This window comes from Salvia splendens, chromosome 9 (genome assembly GCF_004379255.2).
Source record: "Salvia splendens isolate huo1 chromosome 9, SspV2, whole genome shotgun sequence".
Taxonomy (NCBI): Eukaryota; Viridiplantae; Streptophyta; class Magnoliopsida; order Lamiales; family Lamiaceae; genus Salvia; species Salvia splendens.
The window spans coordinates 16,250,318-16,272,853 of record NC_056040.1 but is presented as its reverse complement, the minus strand read 5'-3'; the positions used below and the strand labels follow the sequence as shown (position 1 = coordinate 16,272,853).

Sequence of the window (22,536 nt, the reverse complement as noted above, 5' to 3'; positions counted from 1 at the left end):
ATGCATGCTATTATGTGTATACACTGCCTTGGTTGGATTATTATGCTTATAGCCACCCCTTTGATGGTTTGGAGGCTCTGATTTTGTGTGATTGGTCCTCTGTGATGAAATTTTTCTAAGAGATGCATGCTATTATGTGTATACACTGCCTTGGTTGGATTATTATGCTTAGAGCCACCCCTTTGATGGTTTGGAGGCTCTGATTTTGTGTGATTGGTCCTCTGTGATGAATTTTTTCTGAGAGATGCATGCTATTATGTGTATACACTGCCTTGGTTGGATTATTATGCTTAGAGCCACCCCTTTGATGGTTTGGAGGCTCTGATTTTGTGTGATTGGTCATCTGTGATGAAATTTTTCTGAGAGATGCATGCTATTATGTGTATACACTGCCTTAGTTGGATTATTATGCTTAGAGCCACCCCTTTGATGGTTTGTAGGCTCTGATTTTGTGTGATTGGTCCTCTGTGATGAAATTTTTCTGAGAGATGCATGCTTTTATGTGTATACACTGCCTTTGTTGGATTATTATGCTTAGAGCCACACCTTTGATGGTTTGGAGGCTCTGATTTTGTGTGATTGGTCCTCTGTGATGAAATTTTTCTGAGAGATGCATGCTATTATGTGTATACACTGCCTTGGTTGGATTATTATGCTTAGAGCCACCCCTTTGATGGTTTGGAGGCTCTGATTTTGTGTGATTGGTCATCTGTGATGAAATTTTTCTGAGAGATGCATGCTATTATGTGTATACACTGCCTTAGTTGGATTATTATGCTTAGAGCCACCCCTTTGATGGTTTGTAGGCTCTGATTTTGTGTGATTGGTCCTCTGTGATGAAATTTTTCTGAGAGATGCATGCTTTTATGTGTATACACTGCCTTTGTTGGATTATTATGCTTAGAGCCACCCCTTTGATGGTTTGGAGGCTCTGATTTTGTGTGATTGGTCCCTTGTGATGGTTTTTAAACAAAAACCCACACTTACAGCAGTTACACCTGCAATTCATACATACTGCAGCTTATAGGGCTGTAATGCAGCCTATATACCTTAACCCAAAATAAAGGCTACAAACCAAAAAACAAGTTTACATCCTAAACACCAACCTATTTTGATGCTTATACTGTAAACCCCATGACCCAAGTGCCCTATCTACAACCCTAACACATTGCTTAGATGCCCTATGTGATATAAGCCACCCACATCATTCTCAAGGAGTAATAGATACTCCAAGCTTTCCCTTACCAGATTCTCTTCAACCTCAAGTGAGGTAGGAAGCCCCACTGTCCTACTCAACCTATCTTTGTTCAAGTGGGGTATTTTGTAGTTGTTTTCCCCATGGACTTGTAGGATCTTGCTTAAACAGCTTTGCAATGTTAGGAAAACCTTGTTCAGAGTTTGTGGTGTGAGTTCCTCAAAAGAACTCCAAACATTTGCCAACAATTCATCTATATTGATGGCTAGTTTGTCATCTTGTAGTGACTGTATGGCCCTAAAAAAGCCAAGGCCCAGCACATTAGTATCTGGGGAGTTGGCTGGTTGGCTAATTAGATGGAATTTAAAACCATCTATACTTGCAATAGCCTCAAATTGTAAGTCAGAGGATTTCAGGTGGGGTTTGGCATTATCTTGTTGGATGTATATCTCCTTGCTTGCATTGGCTGGTCACTTAGCCTTGATTGTTGGAATAATTTGTGCATGATTTGTGATTGAATGCTTAGATGACTAAGTGATGATATTACTAATGTATGATAGTAATGTGAAACAAATAAATGTATATACCTGAATAAGGAGACATTCTCTCATGGCTTCTTTGTTAACTGATGGGATAGGCTTTGTCTCAAGTGTCCCTCTTGGCCTATTCTTTAACTTCCTTTCGGTTGGAACTTGCTGTGTGAACGGAAATATACCTATTTTACCATCAAAGATGGTCTGCCCATCACTGCCAAACATTGGCCTACTGACAGCACACATGAACATCACTTTAGTGATGAATCTTTTTTACTTACAAGACCTGTAAGGCTCATCCTCATCCGGCAACAGGTAGTATATGTCTGAAGCCTTTGTCATGTAGAACCATTTCTCATCGATATGAACAATGTTGTGCATTGCATGATAGAGAAGCTTACCTTCAGCTATGGTTGGCTGAATATGAGTAAGACTCCATCTCATTCTTGAAATTTTGTTTGCATCAGTGAGTGCAGGCTTATGGCATTTGTATGTGGTCTTATCTTGTTATCATTCGCCCATTTGCCAGCTGTGGACTTGCTAACTTCCATCTTAATAGCAAGTTTTCTTATTGAGGTTCTCTCAAGCATAGACAAGTGTCTAAACTTGTCTTCATCAAGATTTACTTTACCTTTTGTCTTACTATAACCTGATGCTTTGCCTTTCATGACAACAAGTTCTCCTTGTTCAATTTGATGATTGGCTATCATCCATAAGTGGCTGGCTGTCCTTGGATGCACTTTGAATTTTTTGGCTGCATCTTTCAATGAACCATGTGGAAGTACTCCAGCACGGCGTTGCTGTTGAAGGAACTGCATAATAAGGTTCTTCTCTTGGCTGCTCAAACTCAGAGAGCCCTCGGCCCTTGCCCAAACTCTGCCTCTTGAAGAGGCTGTGCCTCTGGAAAGTGATCTGCCTCTGGAAACTGCTCAGCCTCTTGAAACCAATCTTCCTCTTCCTCTTCAAACAGCTCCTGCTCCATCTCTTCCTCCATCTCTTGCTCCATCTCCATTGCCCTATGATGAGAATTTTCTGAGGGTAAATTAGCTATAAATATGTGATAAGGCTAATTTCAAGCATAAATATAGGGGTGAAACTCATTCATTTGCGGGGTCTAAGACAGGTATGTAGAAGGTTTTCGCCAGATCGAGGAATAGAGAAGGACAATTACATGGTCCTAGGAAACTGGTGAATAAGTGAGCAATTTGAAGAAAAATTACAAGACGGAGGAAATCAAGGGGCTGAAGGGTAGAATGGAGATTTCTACGAAGGCTTCTAGAAGATTATGTCCGCACCTATATAAAGAAGAAAGCATGCAATCAGAGGGGACTTTCTCGGTGGAGGCCTGAAGACCAGATTGTTGCTCTAGCTCACTCTTTTCTACATACCTTTGGGGTTTTATCGGGAAATTGTAGGGGTCTGGGTTTTACTTTGCTAGTTCGTAGTTGGGCAACACCGTCCTCGCGGAAGGCGAAGATACACTTTAATCGCTTTCATTTTACTTTACCGTCGCGAATTTCACCGAGCTTCGCCGATTCGAAGCTCGGCACTGTTTGCTGTTGAATTTCCGTAGTTTATGCAATTTCTATTTTCTGTGTTTGAGCTGCTGTTGATTTCGATTATGGAAGTTTATCATTTTGAGTTTGTTGCGATCGCTGAGTTGGATATCTGAATTTCATGTTGGTTGCTGAGTTTGAGTAAAATCGTTGAAATCTAGCATTGATCGGAGCAGATTTGTTGAATCTGAGACTATGGAGTTGAATCAGGTTGTTGTTGCGTTCGGATTGCTTGGATCCGGAGTGGGTTAAGCATCCGACGTTTGGATCTGAAACATAGTGATCGAGATTTATGCCTAGCTTTTGTGTTTTCTTTTCATTCCGTCTAGTATATGTAGATCTGTTTTATTTCTGGCTGTTTGCAAGTTTCCGACGTCCGAATTTCTATATGCTGTTCGAATCTAGATACATGCTCTGTTTTCTTCATGTTCGTGTTTAATTCAACTGATGAGATGCGTGTTGATGTTAGTAAAATCCTTAGTTAGTTAGTTGCAGCTTTCCTTCCGTACTTGATATTTCTGGAAGTTGGTCCCCACTTTTATTCGCTTTCTGTTTAGTTGAATTAAGAAGTTGGTTGCTAAGTCCAGAAAGGTAGTTGGTTATTTCGTAGTAATGAGAATGTTCGATGTCAGCATGATATTTACAGTTTCCTAGGTCTAGTGTTTGATTTTGTGCCTAGGTCTAATAGTAGTCAACCTCAACCTAATTTATGTGGTAGCAACCGCTTTTTAAACCAAGGTCTCTAGATGGTTTCTTACGCGTCCATCTTCGTGGGATCGACCCCTACTTCTCTATACTAATCTATAGTATAACGGGTTGAGGGATCTTTGAAACACGAGCTTGTGTGTCCAACGACCGAGTCTTCTATATTCCCTTGAGTTCCTAGACCTAGTGATCTAGTGGATTCATTGGACTTAGTAACTCGACCTAGAACAATAGAACACACCGTACACACTCTAGCACCAAGTGGCTTTTTCAATATGTTTGCTTTCTTTTTTGGTAGGTGGAATAGAAGTCTTTGATAGTAATGATGGAGTAAATGTATTTACAGATGTAGCTTAGCATTTGATTTTTCCCTCCATGGATTGTACTAATTCCCTCCTAAATTTGGAGTTTGATTTAATGAACAAATTGGTTCCCGCTTTACATTTGTTTGAGAAATGTTGGCCGATGACCTCTTCCCTTTTAAGTTGGCTTAATTTTTTTTGTTAAATGTTGGCAACAAGATTAAAAAATTTAAGGAATAAAGATTAATCAAATTTACATTAAAAATGCTTAATCATATTGAAACATTAAATACCTTAAGTTTATTTAATTTAATGAATTTGTCTTACAAGTCAACAATAAACATCTTTTAAATCCAAAAAGTCAAAATGGACCCACTTTCAACCAACACACTTCATTTATTATACACACTCTACCATCTCACTTCATTTATTACACACTCCATCATCTCACTTCATTTATTACACACTTCAACTTTTTCTTAAAACCCGAGCCATAACAATAAGTGACTCCTAATCCGGGACGGAGGGAGTATATCGGTTTATAGAATTCATTGTCTTCATTGATGAATTAGTAAGCGTTAAATCAATCTAATCAATATAAATTTCTAATTAAAATTTTTTAAAACATGATTATGAACAAATTAATACTACTACTAAGTTGTACTAAATAAAAAATAAATAATTTAAAATTAAAATAATAGAATTGATTATAATGTAATGTAAAATATTTGAAATAAATAAAAATTATGTAATGTGAAAATAAAGATTGTTAGTTAACATTTGTAATAAAATATAACTGTATTTAATATTCCATTATTATTATTATTATTATTATTATTATTATTATTTTTTAATCTTTATGGCGATTATATTATTGCTGTTTAGCACTATTAAAAAAATCTTAAAAAATTTGTGCAATATTGGTCATCACAAACTTTATGGATCTCACGCAACTTTTTATCACATTTTTTATTTAAAGAAAATAACTTTCATCATTCTTTACTTGCAAACCGAAGTCCATTTTTTGTTTGTTTGTTTTTTTTTCCTATCTTTTTATAGTATTATAATTTATTTATTAGTATAATTTAACTAAATATAAAATTATTAAAAACCTAAACTATTTTTTTATTAAAAGGAAAAATACATAATTGAAACAATTCTAACAACTTTAGAGCTTACATTCCTTTTTCGAGAAACAATAAAAGAAAATTCAGAGGAATGTGATTATAGATAAATTTAGAAAGTATTTAAGGATAATAAAAAAAATATGGGTAGAAATTTGTTGTATAACAGGTATATTTTTAGTGGTGTGTAATTTTAAATTCAAATAATTATATTGTGCTTTTAAAAAAATAATAAATAAAACTGTCAAAATTTTCATTTGATGGATTGAGGGACAACCCCCTCCCTCTCCTTCCTTCGTGACCGACTTACTCGACAGACTCGCAACACGTCTCTTCCCATCTTATCCCTCCTAAGTCCTAACACGATGTTACACTAATCATATAAGTAGTATTTTATTAATCAAATTATTATTATTGCTATTGTTTTAATGTGGACCAATTATCTTTTTCCATTCTTTTTGTCTCTCTCTACCTTCGATCATTATCTCAAACCCCAACTTCCATCTTCTTTCATCTCTATCTTTCAAATGATCAAAACACATAACTATATAACTTCCATCTTTGGTTTTTTGGATTCCTCAGACAATTGGTAGAACAGTTTCATCTTTTTTTTTTCATTCTTATCTTTTTTGCTCCCACACATCAATATTTCCTTGTGTTAAATATATGAAAAAATATCGAGCAATTCGTTCCCGCTAGTGCTTTCGAATTAATGTATTGTCCCCAAATATAAAGGACTTACTCCTAGCATATGAAGAAGCACTTCAAAACCCCTATGCACCAATGAACCTGACAGAGTTTAAAGAATTGAGCAAACAATGCTCCTAGAAGTTCTAAGTGATGTTGATGATGAATTTGGCTCTTTGGCATGTCAATCATCTCTCCAAAGTGGTAAATGGTTTTTGGGTGTGTGTTCGTGAATAATGGGCGTTGAGCCTAGGCTTCCTATTTATACCCATAGTCAGTGGCGGATCCAGGAATTTCATATTGGAGGTTCGATAATTATATCGACTTGGAGATTTAAAATTCAATTTCATCTTTTTCTTTTGTTATTTTTATTATTATTATTTTTCAATGAATCATTGTATTTAAAAATGGATTATTTTTAATATTATTACTTTTTAAAAAATCATTATTTAAATAGATTTTTAGTAATGTATATAATAGATAATTTATTTTAGTTTAGAAAGAGTTTTAAATATTAAAATAAAACAAAATACTTTATATTTCTATATAATCTCAAATATGAGTATAATAAGAATCTCTAAATTAAATAATTATATCTATCCATATATGTTTTATTGTGTAAAAGACAAATAAGAGAGCATATAATAAATTATTATATTTAATTATACATTATTTGAAACCATAAAAACTAGAAATGATTATATACAATGTTTAACAAAAGTAAAACATTTAGCAGATTAACACAAAATATAAAATATAAGAAATAATAGGGGGAAAAAACGAGGCAGAGGGAGGCGAAGCATAAACAAAACCTAATAGTTACAAATTAAAACAAATACAGAAGAACAAATTTGCAAAAAATGCACTTGGTGGGAACTGCTGGGTTCTTCTATTTGACACATGAGCATTTTACCACTAGGCTACTTATGATTTTGGGGGTACAGTCGTACCCCCTTGTTCTTAATTGCGCCTGCCACTGCCCATAGTGAAAAATTATCAAAATAAGGCATTAGGATGAAACGCCCGATCGGGCAATCTCATAAATGAGAAATGCCCGACTCGGGCATTTCTTTGCCTCGTGATGTATGTAAAATGCCTGATCGGGCGTTTCTCTACCTCGCGATAACATTACTCGTGATCAACTGTCTCACGGTACTGTTTTGTTGACGAATATATTGAGACTTACCATTTTATAAGGCACTGTGTAGTCTCCCTATAGCCGCTCGACTCTCACATTGTATCACTGCTATTGACACACTTCTTATAACTTGGAGTATCTTCTAATCCACTTGACTTCTTCATGTGCTCTGTTTGTTTTGTTGACTTCCAAGGGACAACACTACCCCCATAGTAAGTACGCATGCACTCATCAAAAACGCCTTTCAAATCCGATATTTAATTTGTTTCACAGTGACTTTCAAGTACTAGAAATTAGAAAACACCACGTATTTGAGGAAAAAATTATTAAAACTCGTGCCGAACTCAATTGGCATTCCTAAAATGGGACGGAGAGAGTCCTATATTTATTAAGTACTCCATAATATTAGAATATAAACTGATAAAATAAGCATGAAAGAGAATGATTATTTTTTCAATATACAAACGTCTTAAAATGGAAAAAAAAGTTATTCAAGTACACTTAAAAATGAAATGAATTTGAAATCATATGGTAGTTAGGGTTGCGGTGGAGGATGGCGGGAAAGAGGAAGAGGAAGAGCGGCGGCGAGCGGCGGGGGATCCACCACCGAAATAGGTACGCCGATAATCCGCCGGATTTCGCGCAGCTGGCGTCTTTATACCCGAGTTTTGAGCCATATGTCTTCTACTCACGCGACGGCTGCCCTAGAATTGATTGGACGGATTTCAATGCTACCCGCGAGTTGACTCGGGTGTTGCTGCTTCACGATCACGGCGTTAATTGGTAAAATTAGTGTATACACGCATATATATCCCCTCTGTAGTTGGAATTGAGTTTTCAGTGCTTGAGATTGCTTTGTTTGTCAATTCAATTACGAGGTACTCTTTATTGTTTAGTTGATTTTGAGATAAGTAGGGCTAAGTAAAATTGCTAATTCTTCAAAATTCAGCTCGGGAATTTCCAGCTAAATGGTTAGCTAAGTATTGCTCATTGTAGTTTTGGCGTTTTACTTGATGCCAAATGTGATACGTTGTTAGAGCTTGATAATGAATTCAGGTCTCTTCATGTTCTAATTGTAATTTTGAGTGCATTTCTGGTTCTTACAAAACTGTTTCAAATGAAAAAGTCAAGTTTACGTGCTTTACCATTATTTCCTCAACACATTTTTCACTTTCCTGATGTTTTGAAAATGCAGCTTTTCTATACATAAGGATTGTATTGGTGAGTTTAATTAGGCATTTTTGATAAGTTTAAAACAATTATGTAGGTGGATTCCTGATGGGCAGCTCTGTCCTACCGTGCCCAACAGATTGAATTACATCCACTGGATAGAAGACCTTCTCGCCTTGGATATCCTTCCTGCCACCAGAGCTGAAGGCGATATCACAACAGGTTTTGATATTGGTACCGGAGCAAATTGTATTTATCCACTTCTTGGTTCATCTGTTCTTGGTTGGAAGTTTGTTGGTTCAGGTGCTCTATCTTTTCTTTTTTAGTGTCCGTTTCTTGTTGTTCTATTTAGTGCCACCTTTCACATGTTAATTCTTGTGTTTTTATCAGATATTACTGATATAGCTATAGAGTGGGCAAATAAAAATGTTGATAGCAATCCTCATTTATCCAACTTGATTGAGATCAGAAGGGCTGGTATGGGGCATGGTGTGGGAAAATCAGAAAATAATCCGATTTTAAGCAGTGAAGGTGGTGTTCAGTTGAGCAATCCAGGGGCTGAAAATGTTGGGTTTCTGGCGTCTTCGGTTCTTGAAACTGAGTGGAATGCAAAGAAGTATTATGATGGGCCACCTGTACTTCTAGGCAGTGTAAAGGATGGTGAGCATTTTGACTTTTGTATGTGCAATCCCCCATTCTTTGAGACGATGGAGGAAGCAGGTTTGAATCCAAAGACTTCTTGTGGAGGCACTCCAGCGGAAATGGTCTGTTCTGGTGGTGAGCATGCTTTTATTAAACGCATCATTGAAGATAGTGTTACATTGAAGGACAGATTTAGGTATAATGATAACGCTTCTGTATTATGTCATTTCCCATCAAATGCTTTAGGGATTTCCTTAACATTTACATTTCTGCTGTGTAGATGGTACTCTTCTATGGTAGGAAGAAAACTGAACCTCAATATTCTGGTATCTGAGCTCTGGAAAGTTGGAGCTACCGTGGTGAAGACAACAGAATTTGTCCAGGGCAGGACATCAAGATGGGGTCTCGCATGGTCCTTTTTGCCAGTTTCAAGAAAGATATCATCTTCTCAGAAAGTCGAAGAGAATAATCTATCTTTCATGCTGGAGGTTGGGATTTTTAATTATGCTACATCATTTTTTTGATTGGTTTTCTGATGGTATTCATTCAATCTATTGATCAATTATTGGTGCAAACTACACCTTATCCAGTGTCTTTTTATATGTGACTGCTTCTGTTAATATGTCTGGTTTCTGTCTCTGTTGTTTCTGCACCTTTGTATTTTTACGTAACACTGGTGGACATGGCATTTCATGCTGCAATGTTTCTGTCTGGTAGGGCCTTCAACGTCAGCATGGTGCCTTTCACGTGTTACAGTATGTGGAATCATATCTTTCCAGTAATGGTGCATCCAGTAAACTAGATGCTGCTGCTTTTAATGTCGATGTATGCCCTTCTTCCCCATAGTGAGTTATACACTATCACGAATACCAGATAACAAATCTATAGTTTATATGTGCAGATTACAATTTCAAGGAATCAAATTAATACAATTCTCAAACCTGAGACATGTGACCTATCCAATTCTTCAAACAATAACCATGGGGAAGTGGATAGCCTGGTGTTTCGCATTACAGTAATTTTATTTTCCAATAGCATTCTGTTACTACTATTATTCTTTGTTTAGTGTGAATCTGTGTAATTCCGTTTCTATTTTTTATGTAGGTCTTTCAGCAACATCCGGGAGCGCTCTTGGTGAGAGGAAAATTGCTCGAAAGATCAACTTCCATTTCAGGTATCTCAGACTCTGTTTCCTTTCATCTTCTTCTTCAATTTGCAAACATATGGATGTTGGTCAAATAAGCAGTACGCACGCTAATATTTTTCTTGTTTTCGTCAACTAAGCTTTTGAATGCCTGAGTGCTAGTCTAAACTACAATTTCAAATAAAATGCAAGACTACCATCTTAAATTTTTTCCATTATAATTTCTTCTTCTCAGCCTTCAAGAGTCTATACTGTGAAATTTATAGATTGAGTTTTGCAGGGTGGTGAAGCCCTTCTGCCTCCATTGCTCAACTACTAATCTAGCCCTTTTCATTTGTTCCTTTGGGTGATGTTGTATAGTTTCTCTTTTTAATGTTTCCCTTTTGTCCAATGCAGCTATGTTTTCTTTAATTTTTCGTCGTCTCAAAGAAGTTCTGACTACTAAGTTCTGTCCTGGAAGAGCATTGGTGAATCAGTCGATCCCTATAACCCAAGCACGAGAGTGAAAACTGGGTGAACCACGATATTCACACAAAGTGACATTTGTCGAAAATGCTCAGATTGGGAGTCTCCTCAACCCACAATTATGCAACTAGTTGTGATGCTGTGAAACAGAAATGGTCAAGACAGTTGAACCTACAGTACTTCATGGATCATGAAATCGGGTGAAACACGACAAAGGAATAAAGATGTGATTTCTGAAATCTGATAAACGTGGTTTGATGTATGAGTATGAATTACTGGTCCTCTCTAAACCAGGCAGAAAAACTCATTTGATTTTCGTTTAGTTTTACTTATACTTGTGTAATGTTACAAATTCACTCATTAAAAATATAGTACCCAAATATTTATTCCAGTCCAACCAAACTACATCGATGTTACATGACAGTTTCATAGGTATAATAATGTGTCCATCAATGATTCTTCACATGCGTTGCTTGTGATTTGTGATGTTCATACATCATTATTTCTTGTGCATTGCAACTGAATTTGTAATTATAATTTGAACAGTGAGAATCTCCAATGCGTATGAGCTGCAACCTTTTAACTTTATACTCTGTTTTGACTTTTGACGATCGATAAGAAATCAACTTTAAATGTTAATTTGTGAAATTTAAATATTGCAACTAAGCCTGTCAATTTTGTAAATAAAAAGTCTCACAAAATTAATTTATTAGTGTCTAAGTTTAATCATGTTTGTATTGGTTTTTTTATTTATTACTAACTTGTTTTAGATTTGTGAGACCTTGTAATTTGTTTATTGTGTTATTAAAAAATTGAGTTTTTTTTAATCTATGTTGTCGGTATAAATTGAATCATGTTTCTTTCAGGTAGATTCCTAATAGATCATGTTTTTGTTAGGTTTTATCACGCCGATTCAATAACAAACGCAACAACAAAGCTTGAATTGTGAGCCTTGCTTGCAATATTAAGAGCATCCGTAACGATGAGCACAAGCTCTCCATTCGTCCTTGCCGCTGGCAAGGACACGCTTATCCGCTGTTGCGTTCTTGCCGTTGGCACGGATGTGCTCTTAGCTAAGAGCACGTCCTTGTCAGCGAGCAGGGCGACGTGGCGTGTTTCTATTGGCCGTTGGCATTTTTTTTTTCTTTTTTTTTTTAAAAAAATCGAAAATAATACCAAAAATTAAAAAAATATATATTTTCAGATTCCCAAAAATATAGCCATTTTATTAAGGTTTTTTGAATTTTTTTTTTAAAATTTAATCCCAAAACCATCTATAAATACACACATTTATCATCCATTTGGACGAAATTCGGTCACTTATGAATTTAATTATGTAATTTTTATTTTTTAGGATTTTAATTACGTACTTTTTAAATTTTAGGATTTTAATTATGTAGTTTTTATTTTTTAGGATTTTGATTATGTAATTTTTATTTTATTTATAATTTGTAATATTATTCCGGATATTTTTAATGCATTTTAATTTTGTGGAAATGTTTTTATTCAAATTGAATAATAGAATGGTGGGGCCCTTGTGCTCGTCCTTGCGGAAGAGCACGACTGTGGGTGTCTTGCCTAAGAGCAGACAGAAAAAGTAGGGCCGGGCACACAACCGTGCTCGTTGGCAAGAGTACGGTTGTGGATGCTCTAAGGACTCAATTTCTTTGTTGAAATATGAGTAGCATGTTAGAGCATCCACAATAGGAATAGCCCAGCAATAGCCCAGCCATAGCCTAACCACAAACTCCTCCTACCACATCATCAGCCCTAAAAATCCTCCTGCCACATCATCAAGACAAGCAAATAGCCCAGCCATAGCCTAGTCACATCACTCAAAATTATATAAAACAAATAATTAACAATCACACAACATACAGAATTAAATTTACGACACAGATACAAGAAAATTTAATAATACTATTAAAATTAAAAAAAGTACATTAATTAAAAAAAGTACAATAAAATAAAAAAAGTACATTAATTAAAAAAAAGTACATTAATTAAAAAAATTCACTCCTCGTCTCTGTCGCCTCCGTCGCCGCCGTTGCCGCCGCCTCCACTCAAATAAGCGATGCGCTCGGCGATCCGGACCCTGCAATGGCGCCGAGCGCTAGGCGATTTTTTTTTCGGAAAACCGCTAAGCGGTTGCAATGGTTCGCCGAGCGCACCGCCTAGCGCCGAGGCTCGGCTAAGCGGTGCGCTAGGCGCCATTGTCGATGCTCTTAGGGTTAGATATTTATGCTACACCAAAATAAAAACACAAACATCACTAAAAAAGTTGACTGAAAAAATTAAATACAACCACCAGGTTTTATTCCAATAACCAACCACCCATTAAGAGCTTAGCATAAAATTAAAAACTCAGTAACAAGATTCACAACTGTACAAACATATACAAACAATTTGAAGAATCCAATAATAATAAGAGAACAAATGAAATAAGCAACAACCCTACCCGACCGTCAGGCCTTGCCCTCAACCTTGGCGGAGGTGAGGCCAACGCATGCATCCACAAAATCATCATCAATAAAATCGGTGGAAAATATCTGCAACCGATCCGCAATTCCCCGCCTAACACACTCTGCAATAAACGTCCTCGCGTAGGGCTGGATCCGACCCGTAACCGCCTTCACGCACAGGATCGGGTTATCCGCCTGCGGCGTCACCGTGTTTTCAACCCGGTAGAAATACTTCCTCCCCACCGTCGCCGGCTGCTCCCCCAAATGCTTCATATTGCTCTCGAATTTCGTCGACGGCTTGTCCGTGTCGGTCCAGTTGTCCTTCAAGTACCCGCTGCTCCACAGCGGATCCCCCGCCGCCGGCGCCGGTGCCTTCTGCGGCTTCCACACGCAGATCACTCGCCGCGGCAGGATCTCCGCGATCGTCTTCTCGAAAACGCGATCGTCGTGGTGGATTAGGTAATCGCCGAGCTGATCCTTGAGGTACTGATCGAAATCTGGCGGATCGGTGTGGCCGAATTCGGTGCGTATTTCCAGGATTATGATCTCCGATTGCGTTTCGGTGAGGAATTTTTTGACGTCGGCGATGACGACGTCGACGGAGTAGGTGAGGAGGATGCCGTGGCAAACGCGGCGGTCCTCCTGGATGCGGACGTCGAGGACGCGCGCGCCGGCGACGAGCTGGTCGTAGATGGAGAGGGTTTGGCACTGGGCGAAGGGGCGGCTGATGAAGGGGATGCCGATTTGGTTGGTGGCGGAGTCGTGCGTGCCTGGCCACACGATCTGGTTGATGCGGAGCTTGTCTGGATTGAGGGCGGACATCCAGTTTTTCCGATCGGAAGGGCGGTAATCACAGCCGGGGTAGTCGCAGCCGCAGGTCTGTTTTAGGTCGGCGAGGACTTTCTTCTCCGTTTTGATGTCCGTGCGGCGCTCGATTTGTTTGGAAACTTGGGCTCCCATGGCTAGGGGAAGGAAGCAGAGGTTTAACAGGGAATTATGTTGGTTAGGTTCGTAAATTGATTACTACTTTCTATCTCTTGATCATGAAATAGTAGTAGCTAAATGGTTAATCATCCTTGATCATGAAGAGACTGTGTGTAGTGCTGTAGGTGGGGATTGATGAAGGTGGGGCCAGCTTGATGGAATGATTGATTGGCGGGGTTTTACTATAATCCGATTTTTCTTATCCTAATTATCCATTTGTATGGCTTTCCACGCCTGCACGTACCCTCTTTCCCTTTCTCTTTCTAGCTTTTTTAAGTTTTATTAACATTGATTTCTTCGTCATTTTATTATGCATATGACAGGTAATCTTAGTTACGGTCGGCAGTTGTAAAATATTAGTATTACATGGAGTATTAATTAGTTCAAGATATGAAACTGCCATTTGTGTTCAACATTGGGAGTACTATATTCGAACTGATAATAGTATCAAATATGAAATATCAGTGATATTCCATGAAAGCAAGCTTAAATCAACCTTCAGTGGTACATGTAAATTTAAGTGATCAATCAACCTTGAGTTTAACTTTAACATAAGAAGGCTGCAAATTTGATCAGAGAAGAAGGCACCAATATGCATGAAACTTCAGTAATATTTCATTTTCTTCACAAATCCTCAGAACAAATGGGAAGAAGACAGAAGGATAGCCATCATCTGTCTGTCTGCATTTTGCACATCTACAGATTAATACGAAATTCAAACTTACATCGAGTTATCAATTCTGCATAACAATCATCTCAGCTCTATAGCTAACACGGGGCCAAAAGGCGCGATGATCTAGCATTTAGCTCAAAGCATAACTCCCAAACTAAGGCATCTCGACTGAGCAAAATAGGGAGCAACATATATTCTTGGCTCCGTTAGCTACAAGTACTCACAGAAGATTCAAGTGTTCTAAGCACAGTGCTGGTTAAAGATCATAATCACAGGTCTAATTTGGTGAAGTGAAACTCATCATTTTTAGACAGTAATATCTCAATTTCACAAAATTGCCATCAAATTCTAAATCACCACAAAATAAACAACAAACCAGAAATGAAAATGAAGAGAAAAACTGTAATCAGATAGAAAATAAACCAAGTGACATAAACTTGGTCAGGTGATTTTCAAGTTCTCTGCCCTGCCTTATTTCAATGGCGGGTGGTGAATCAAATAAAAAATGTAGGAGTTTTTAACTTTCAACACTGTATATTGTGTTCCCATCAGCTAACAGTTCCAACACCGAGGTTGTATCCCTTCCATGTTTGGTATCTAACTGCAATTTTCTATCGACTTCTACCCAACTAACAGCCTGGTCCTTTTGAATACGTCTTGAACTCATAAGGTCTCTCACTTCCTTCGCACAATCCCACCTCCCAAGAGCAGCGTATATAGCTGAAAGCAGAAGATACGCTGCAGGGGAACAAGGGTCTACCTCCACAAGGTGCCTCATCACTACTCTACTTAACTCTACATTCCCATGAATCCTACAAACACCAATCAAGGCGTTCCAAACACAATCCTCGGGTTTGAATGGCATTTTCTTCAGCTGATTCATCATCTCATCAAAACAGCCAGATCGCCCGAGTAGATCAATCAAGCAAGCATAATGCTCTTGATCGGGCACAATCTGATAATCTGCCTTCATCGAGCCAAACAATTCCAGCCCTTCCTGCACGAGCCCCGAGTGGCTACACGCATTCAGGAGGGCAAGAAACGTCACACTATCCGGTCTCAAACCTAACCCAGCCATATCTGTAAAAATCTTTAAAGCTTGCCGACCACATCCATGATGTGCTAATGCAGATATGAATGTGTTCCACAACACAACATGATTCTTGTTTTGTGTATCATCAAAAACTTGTTTTGCATCATGTAAACTTCCACATTTTGAATACATGTCAATTAGAGAGCTCACAACTACCACATTAGGCGTAATACCAGCAGTTATCAAATGTGAGTGAAGCTGCATACCATGGCGAGACAAAATCGTACTTGAACAAGCAAACAAGCAACTGCTATACGTGTACTGATCCGGCTCAATTCTCATCTTGATCATCTCTTTGAATAGATAGAGGGCGTGACGCCCCATTCCATTCTGAGCATACCCTGATATCAATGCTGTCCAAGAAACAGAATTCTTCTCCGGCATTGAATAAAAGATCTCATGAGCTGATTTCATATTACCGTCTTTAGCATAGCCCGAGAGCAAGATGGTCCAAGCAAGAACATCCCTCCATTTCATCTCATCGAACAACCTTCTCCCATCCCTCATCTCACCACATTTCGCATACGCATCCATCACAGAACTTGATAGAATCGCATTTGACAAGAATCCAAGTACAAAAACTTGGCAATGCAGCTGCTTTAACAACCACAAAGCCTTCAACTTCACACAAACCGTCAACACCCCAGCAAAGCTATACTCATTATACCCGCAATCCGACCTTCTCAGCTCCAAATAACACTTGACAGCCACATCAAACCTCTCGCTCTGCACATACGCCATTACCATCGTGTTCCAACTGACAAAATCTCTCTCAGGCATTTTATCAAACACCTTCCGCGCAGCCTTCGCCATCCCCAGCTTCGCGTAACCAGAGAGCATATTATTCCAAGAATACAAATTTCTCACGCGCATTTTGTCGAAAACCTCCCGCGCCCTAGAATGATCGCCGCATTTCGCATACATTTCTATCAAATGATTGGCGAGGAAAGTGTCGGGATGCTTCGATCTTGTCAGCTTCAAATGGAGGTGCACCAATTTCCCCGCCTTGATCAACTTCTCATCGGCGATTCGGCGGAGGAGAGAGGCGATGGTTTTGTAGTTGAGCAAAACGCCTCCTTTAGATAAATAGGGCAAGGCGTCAACTGCTTCACAGAGCTGGCCGCGCGATGCGAGATTGAGGAAATTCTGTACGACGCAGGGATAGTTTCGAAATTTATTGGGGGTCATAGTAATGGCGTCAACATGTGAGCTCCGTCGAGCATCGCCGCCGTGAGATCAGTGGTGGCGCCGTGATCTCACCGGAGGTTAAAATGTAATACTAATACGCCGTCTTTTCTGAATCTGGCCTACGCAATTTGTTGATGGGCTTTTGATTCCGTAAATGGGTTCAAGTCATTGGTAGTATAATGTTTTTTTTCTAATTCATAGTGGGCTTTTAAAAATCATAAATGGGCTGAAATTATTGCTATAATGTGGATTCTGATCTCACAACAGAGAATATTAAGAGCATCCGCAATGGCGGACTTACCGCCGGATGTCGGACCGGCGTGCCGGATGTCTGTCATTAGGTCGGGGAGAGGCGGATGCGGACGTTCGCAGGGGATGTGAGGTATCCACGGCCTTCCGGCGACGTACGTCGTGACGTCCGCCATTGCGGTGCCACGACGAACGTCCCGGCGGACGTCCCGATTTTTGATTTTTTTAAACTATGTATTTTTAAACAATTATGTATGTTTTTTACTATTTAAATAAAATCGTTGCATTTTTCCCGTATTCGTGTCGAAATTTTAATTCCGTAAATTGCATATTTGTGAATTTGTGAATTTTTATTATTGTGGATGTCCGCCGGGATGTCCTTGGGGATGTCCGCTATTGTGCAGTGGGATGTCCTTATGACGTGGCAGTGCAGTGAGATGTCCTTATGATATGTGGCAGGAGGTATTTTTGGAATGTCCGCCGGGATGTCTTTGGGGATGTCCGCTATTGTGCAGTGAGATGTCCTTATGACGTGGCAGTGCAGTGGGATGTCCTTATGACGTGGCAGGAGGTGTTTTTGGGATGTCCGCCGGGACATCCACCCCATTGCGGATGCTCTAATGGAATACATGGAAGCTAAATTGAAAGTTGGTGATATTCGATGAAATGTTTTTCTCCAAGAAGTGTATCATAATTTTTGTGTCGAACTTAATGTAATGCTCCATCTGTTCCACTATAAGTGATGAGTTTCTTTTGAATACGGGATTTTAAAAAATGATATTTATTGAGTTAAGTGAAAAGAATAAAGTATGAGAAAGAAAAAAGCAAGAGAGATAAAGAGAGAATAAAGTGAGAAATAGAGTATATAGAGAAATGAAATAAAATAATGGATATAAAGGTGTTGCTTTTTACCAAAAAAAAGAAACAATCATTTATGGTGAGACAATCCAAGATGAAAAATTGATCACTGAAAGAGTATATTTTTGGTGCACGAAGGGAATACTCTATTTTGAAATATTATTACCCACACACAGTTACTAATTTAGTGCACAATATACTCCATATTATACTTAAAGGCCATAGCTCATTTTTTTCATAGAATTTCATTCCTAAATGAGTTATCGATTATCAAACATGCACTTAACGTATTTTTCGTCGTTGAGATGGAAGGCTAGCGACAGTGACGGCTGCGGCATCAGGGATGTGGGGGAATAACTGATGCGGGAGAATGAGAGACAAAAAATTAACTTTTGTTTCGAAATGAGGAATGAAATAAATTGAAATGAGAATGGAAAGGAAAATATAGTTAGCAGAAATTTGGTCAGAATTGTGGGCATTCCATGTAGGTAAAATTTATGGTGGAAATTTTAGTGTGGGAAATTCACACAATTCAAAAAACTGATGATTTTTAAGATCACTTTGTGGTGAAAAATAGCAAGTTTTTGTGAAAATTTATGATTTTATGCTAATTTTCCTAGTTTTTTAAGTTTGTGGTCAACTATTAGTTTAATTATCTAGTTTGACATATTAACACAATTAATAAATCCATAACATTTATCCATTTAATATAATCATTTTTGTGAATGACACTACATTTTACGTAGAATTATTTTATTGATTGAAGTAGGGCATGCATTTTTAGTAAGAAGATAGAAGATACATAATAGTTGAGATAAATTTAAAAAAAATATATAAAATGGGACGTTGATTAAATTTTACATATTGAACCGCGTTTTGGTCCATGAGCAACGACATTGACCTCATCCAATCCAATAAAGAAAATAGACTACTTTTATTAAAAGGGGCGTTGATTATATTTTTAAATATTGAACCGCGTTTTGGTCCATGAGCAACGACATTGACCTCATCTTACATTATTTTTACCATTTTGAATTATCACTCAACATTTGATCAAGTTAAAATATGAAATTTGTTTTAACGATATATTCCCCCTGTCCCATTAAAAGTAAAATATTTTTATTTTTAGATTGTCCCATTAAAAATAAAATGTTAATTTCTCAAAATAGAAATATTGATATCTCTACCTTTTCATTTCTTACTTTACTCTCTTTTCATTAACTCACAAAACAACACTACATAAAAATCTGTGCCCGATTCCCAAATATGGGACGAAAGAAGTACTTAATATAGATCTCACAATCCACTAACACTACTTCTATTATTTTTTTTCTCTGTTACCATTTTTCATCTATCTCTTACTTTATCAATGGAATATAAAACTTCACGTCATTTATAAGTTTTTGTATTTTTAAGCGTTCAGAAGGGATATACAATATTGTCATTATTGTAAAACATGATAGAAAACTCATATCACAATGGCCAAATGGAATCCATTTATATCCACACAGCTGAAGACAATAATGTACTCCCTTACAAAAAGCAACCACACCACACCACTAAAATCACAACTTGTACTACCACCTCACATTAACCCCATCACACTATAATCACTAATACAATCAAAGGCAAATTAATAAAATAAATTAACTCAAAATTAAAAAACCTCAACATCTTCATCGCTTTTTCCGATCTCCGAATCATAGGTGGCGTACACGGTGTACTCCAACACGGCGTAGTGGGCCGGAAAATCGTTCGAGTAGGTGGATTGGATGGCGTAGCCGCGCGTGAACCGGAACGCGCCGGTCCCACCGACCACGGGCAGCTCCCTCTTGTCGTCCAAGACCTGATTCCGGCCGAGGAGGCTGAGCTGGCTGCCGGCGAACTTCCCCGCCGTGAAGTAGAAGTTGAGGTTCATGGCGATGCCGTAGGTGGAGAGATCGGCGTTGGTGGTGAGGCCCTGCACGCGGCCCACGGGGCGGGAGTCCATCTCCGGCCCCGCGGTGACGAGGTCGTCCAGGACGTGGACACTGCCGAAGTTGTAGGGGGAATCCTTTGTGACGGAGGCGGTGGCCACCTCCGACACCGTCGCATTGACGTGGCCGATGCGGAGGTCTTGCACGTAGAAATGGAGCTTTGCCACCTTTTCTTTGGTGTATATTTTTTCCTTTCCGAAACAATTGGTAAACATAAACATATTTGTAGTTATTAATGCAAATATTTGTATTTGATTTTGTGAAAAATTTGTGTTGATTGGATTTGGGTTGATTGCCTGGGATTATATTGACGGAACAAGTGGGGGAATTTTAATATATTAGCGTGTTGGTTGAAACTAGTTGTTATATAAGTTATGGTTTTGGACTTTTATCTGTTGTTCTTCTAAGTGAATGGCGTTAATTATACCTAGCTAATGCTAGTATATAGTAGTACTATGAAATTATATTAGGGGCAGCGCATTTGGCAACGAAGGGGTAGATCTTACTGCAGTGAGCCCGAGTTCAAATTCCACTGCCGTCGTGTAGTTGCTTCTATCTTTCAGGCACAAGTGTGAGGCCTATCTCTTAACGGGCTACTGTGTACCCTGATTGAACCCCCTCACATGATGTCGGGCCAGAGGTCTACCCCTTAACGGACTACTGTGTACCTTGATTGAACCCCCTCACATGATGTCAGGCTGGAGAGTGGGGACCGCTAAGGCGACAGAATCCCCTTTTTTTTTCTGCAATGAAATTATATTATGTACCTAATGCAATTTACATCTCATTAATTGTAGCAAATCGGATGATCTTTAATCTAGTCATTAGTGGCATACAAGGAGTCGTAAATGACTCGTCTACAGTAAGGTCAACTCCATTTTAGCCACAACTTAAATCACCAATTTTATCATTTTCACATTATTCTTAACTTCTAAATTAAATAAAATTGCAAATATGAGGAACATAACACAGATCGAGAACGCTAAAATAGTTATGATTGACTGATTATACCATTTTAATGCTTTATTTTTACACATTTAAATTCAATATAAAAATACTTCCAAAAGAGGGAATAAATTAAATGTTGGTGATTTGTGTTGTATGTAAATTGAGTTAAGGAGATATGGACCGGGGGTTTTAAACATTGCTATAAAATTGATAATAATATTGAGAACAATTTTACAGGCTGCCGTAAGGCCACCCGCAACGCGTCACGCGGGTGGCCCGTATTCCGTCACGAAGGAACGAGACGGCGGTGCGACGCGTTGCGGCGCCCCGTCTCGTCCCCTGCCCGTTCCGTGTTCCGTCACGGCGTGACGAATGGCGAGACGTCTCACCACGCGCCGAGGCGACGTGGCGTGCCCCGGTGCCATGCGTGACGCCCACTCGCCGCCCGCGAGTGGGCATCGTCACGTTGACGCAATAATTTATTTTTTTAAAAAAATTGGATTAAATAAAATAAATAAATAAAATATTAAAAACGGTAATATTACCGTTTATAGCCGTTTTCTATTTTTATTTTTTTACTCTATAAATACTCCTAATTCATCTTCATTTCACACACAACTACACATCCATTCTTCCCAAATCATCTCCATTTTCTCTCCAATTTTCATCTAACATCTCATCACAAAATGTCTGGCGACGGAAACTCCGGCGGTGGCGGCTCCGGCGGGTGGGATCTCAACGCGTTTATAGCCGTTTTTATTTTATGTTGTAATTTTATTTTATTTTTAATGAAATGTGTTTTTTAATTGAATTTGGTTGGAAATAAAAATAAAAAATGAAATTGAAAGAATAGTAATTTAAGGGACGATTAAAGGACGGTTAAGGGTTGCAGGTTTCGTCCCTTAGTTAAGGGATGAAGTAAAAAACTACAGTGAGACCCGCGAATAATAATTTAAGGGACGATTTAGTGACAAGGTTGTGGATGGTCTAAAGTCCACGATCGCCGTCGTCTTTGGTAGTTACAAAGTTATTGAATGTTGAATTGACAGATACTATTTGAACATTAATAAATTGATAACTACTCCATATGTTACTAACTACCTCCATTACGAATTATTAGTATTTGATATACTCCTATCAAGTAGTTACATTTTTTTCAGATAAAGAGAATAATTAATATTTGATTTATCAAATATGGTCAGAATTGGAAGCAAGATTAAGGTTTGAATACATATGGTCGGACACTAAAAAAAAGATTTTGTTCATGCAAGGAAACCAACTACGTACATATTAATCTTTTTGTGAATGTCATTATTGTGCAAATTGCACATTTTAGATTTTTAATTACACGTTATAATATATATAGTGGATTAGTTTGTTCGTCACATATCTATCACGCATGCATGTTCTCGTATTTAGTCAAAGCTTTAATATAATTGATTTT

General features: G+C 38.2%; 4 protein-coding genes across 4 annotated transcripts; 1 reads left to right on the top strand and 3 right to left on the bottom strand.

The window, feature by feature from the left end:
* Window positions 1–7,728: 7,728 nt before the first annotated feature.
* LOC121749702 (U6 small nuclear RNA (adenine-(43)-N(6))-methyltransferase-like) lies at window positions 7,729–11,058 on the top strand. Its single transcript, XM_042144295.1, has 8 exons — window positions 7,729–8,023; window positions 8,508–8,713; window positions 8,801–9,248; window positions 9,333–9,540; window positions 9,770–9,877; window positions 9,954–10,067; window positions 10,157–10,226; window positions 10,593–11,058. Exons 1-8 carry the CDS (start codon window positions 7,794–7,796, stop codon window positions 10,700–10,702), a joined length of 1,494 nt encoding a protein of 497 aa, XP_042000229.1. The 5' UTR covers window positions 7,729–7,793; the 3' UTR covers window positions 10,703–11,058.
* Window positions 11,059–12,661: 1,603 nt separating this feature from the next.
* On the bottom strand, window positions 12,662–14,481 carry LOC121748577. Its single transcript, XM_042143028.1, has 2 exons — window positions 13,120–14,481; window positions 12,662–12,905 (listed from the first exon to the last, which is right to left on the bottom strand). The coding sequence occupies exon 1, from the start codon at window positions 14,081–14,083 to the stop codon at window positions 13,127–13,129; it is 957 nt and encodes a 318-aa protein (XP_041998962.1). The 5' UTR covers window positions 14,084–14,481; the 3' UTR covers window positions 12,662–12,905; window positions 13,120–13,126.
* A 681-nt stretch (window positions 14,482–15,162) lies between these two features.
* LOC121746465 (pentatricopeptide repeat-containing protein At2g21090-like) lies at window positions 15,163–17,188 on the bottom strand. Its single transcript, XM_042140304.1, has one exon. The coding sequence runs from the start codon at window positions 17,059–17,061 to the stop codon at window positions 15,298–15,300; it is 1,764 nt and encodes a 587-aa protein (XP_041996238.1). The 5' UTR covers window positions 17,062–17,188; the 3' UTR covers window positions 15,163–15,297.
* A 2,451-nt stretch (window positions 17,189–19,639) lies between these two features.
* On the bottom strand, window positions 19,640–20,498 carry LOC121747227 (dirigent protein 21-like). Its single transcript, XM_042141230.1, has one exon. It carries the CDS (start codon window positions 20,363–20,365, stop codon window positions 19,826–19,828), a length of 540 nt encoding a protein of 179 aa, XP_041997164.1. The 5' UTR covers window positions 20,366–20,498; the 3' UTR covers window positions 19,640–19,825.
* Window positions 20,499–22,536: the final 2,038 nt, after the last annotated feature.

Bases quoted from the DNA above. Each gene is read 5' to 3' on its own strand.
- LOC121746465 (XM_042140304.1), bottom strand. From the start codon at position 17,061: ATGACCCCCAATAAATTTCGAAACTATCCCTGCGTCGTACAGAATTTC.
- LOC121749702 (XM_042144295.1), top strand. From the start codon at position 7,794: ATGGCGGGAAAGAGGAAGAGGAAGAGCGGCGGCGAGCGGCGGGGGATC. The intron at 9,249-9,332 runs GTATAATGATAA...TCTGCTGTGTAG, and splicing joins ACATTGAAGGACAGATTTAG to ATGGTACTCTTCTATGGTAG. The intron at 9,541-9,769 runs GTTGGGATTTTT...TCTGTCTGGTAG, and splicing joins ATCTATCTTTCATGCTGGAG to GGCCTTCAACGTCAGCATGG.
- LOC121747227 (XM_042141230.1), bottom strand. From the start codon at position 20,365: ATGTTTATGTTTACCAATTGTTTCGGAAAGGAAAAAATATACACCAAA.
- LOC121748577 (XM_042143028.1), bottom strand. From the start codon at position 14,083: ATGGGAGCCCAAGTTTCCAAACAAATCGAGCGCCGCACGGACATCAAA.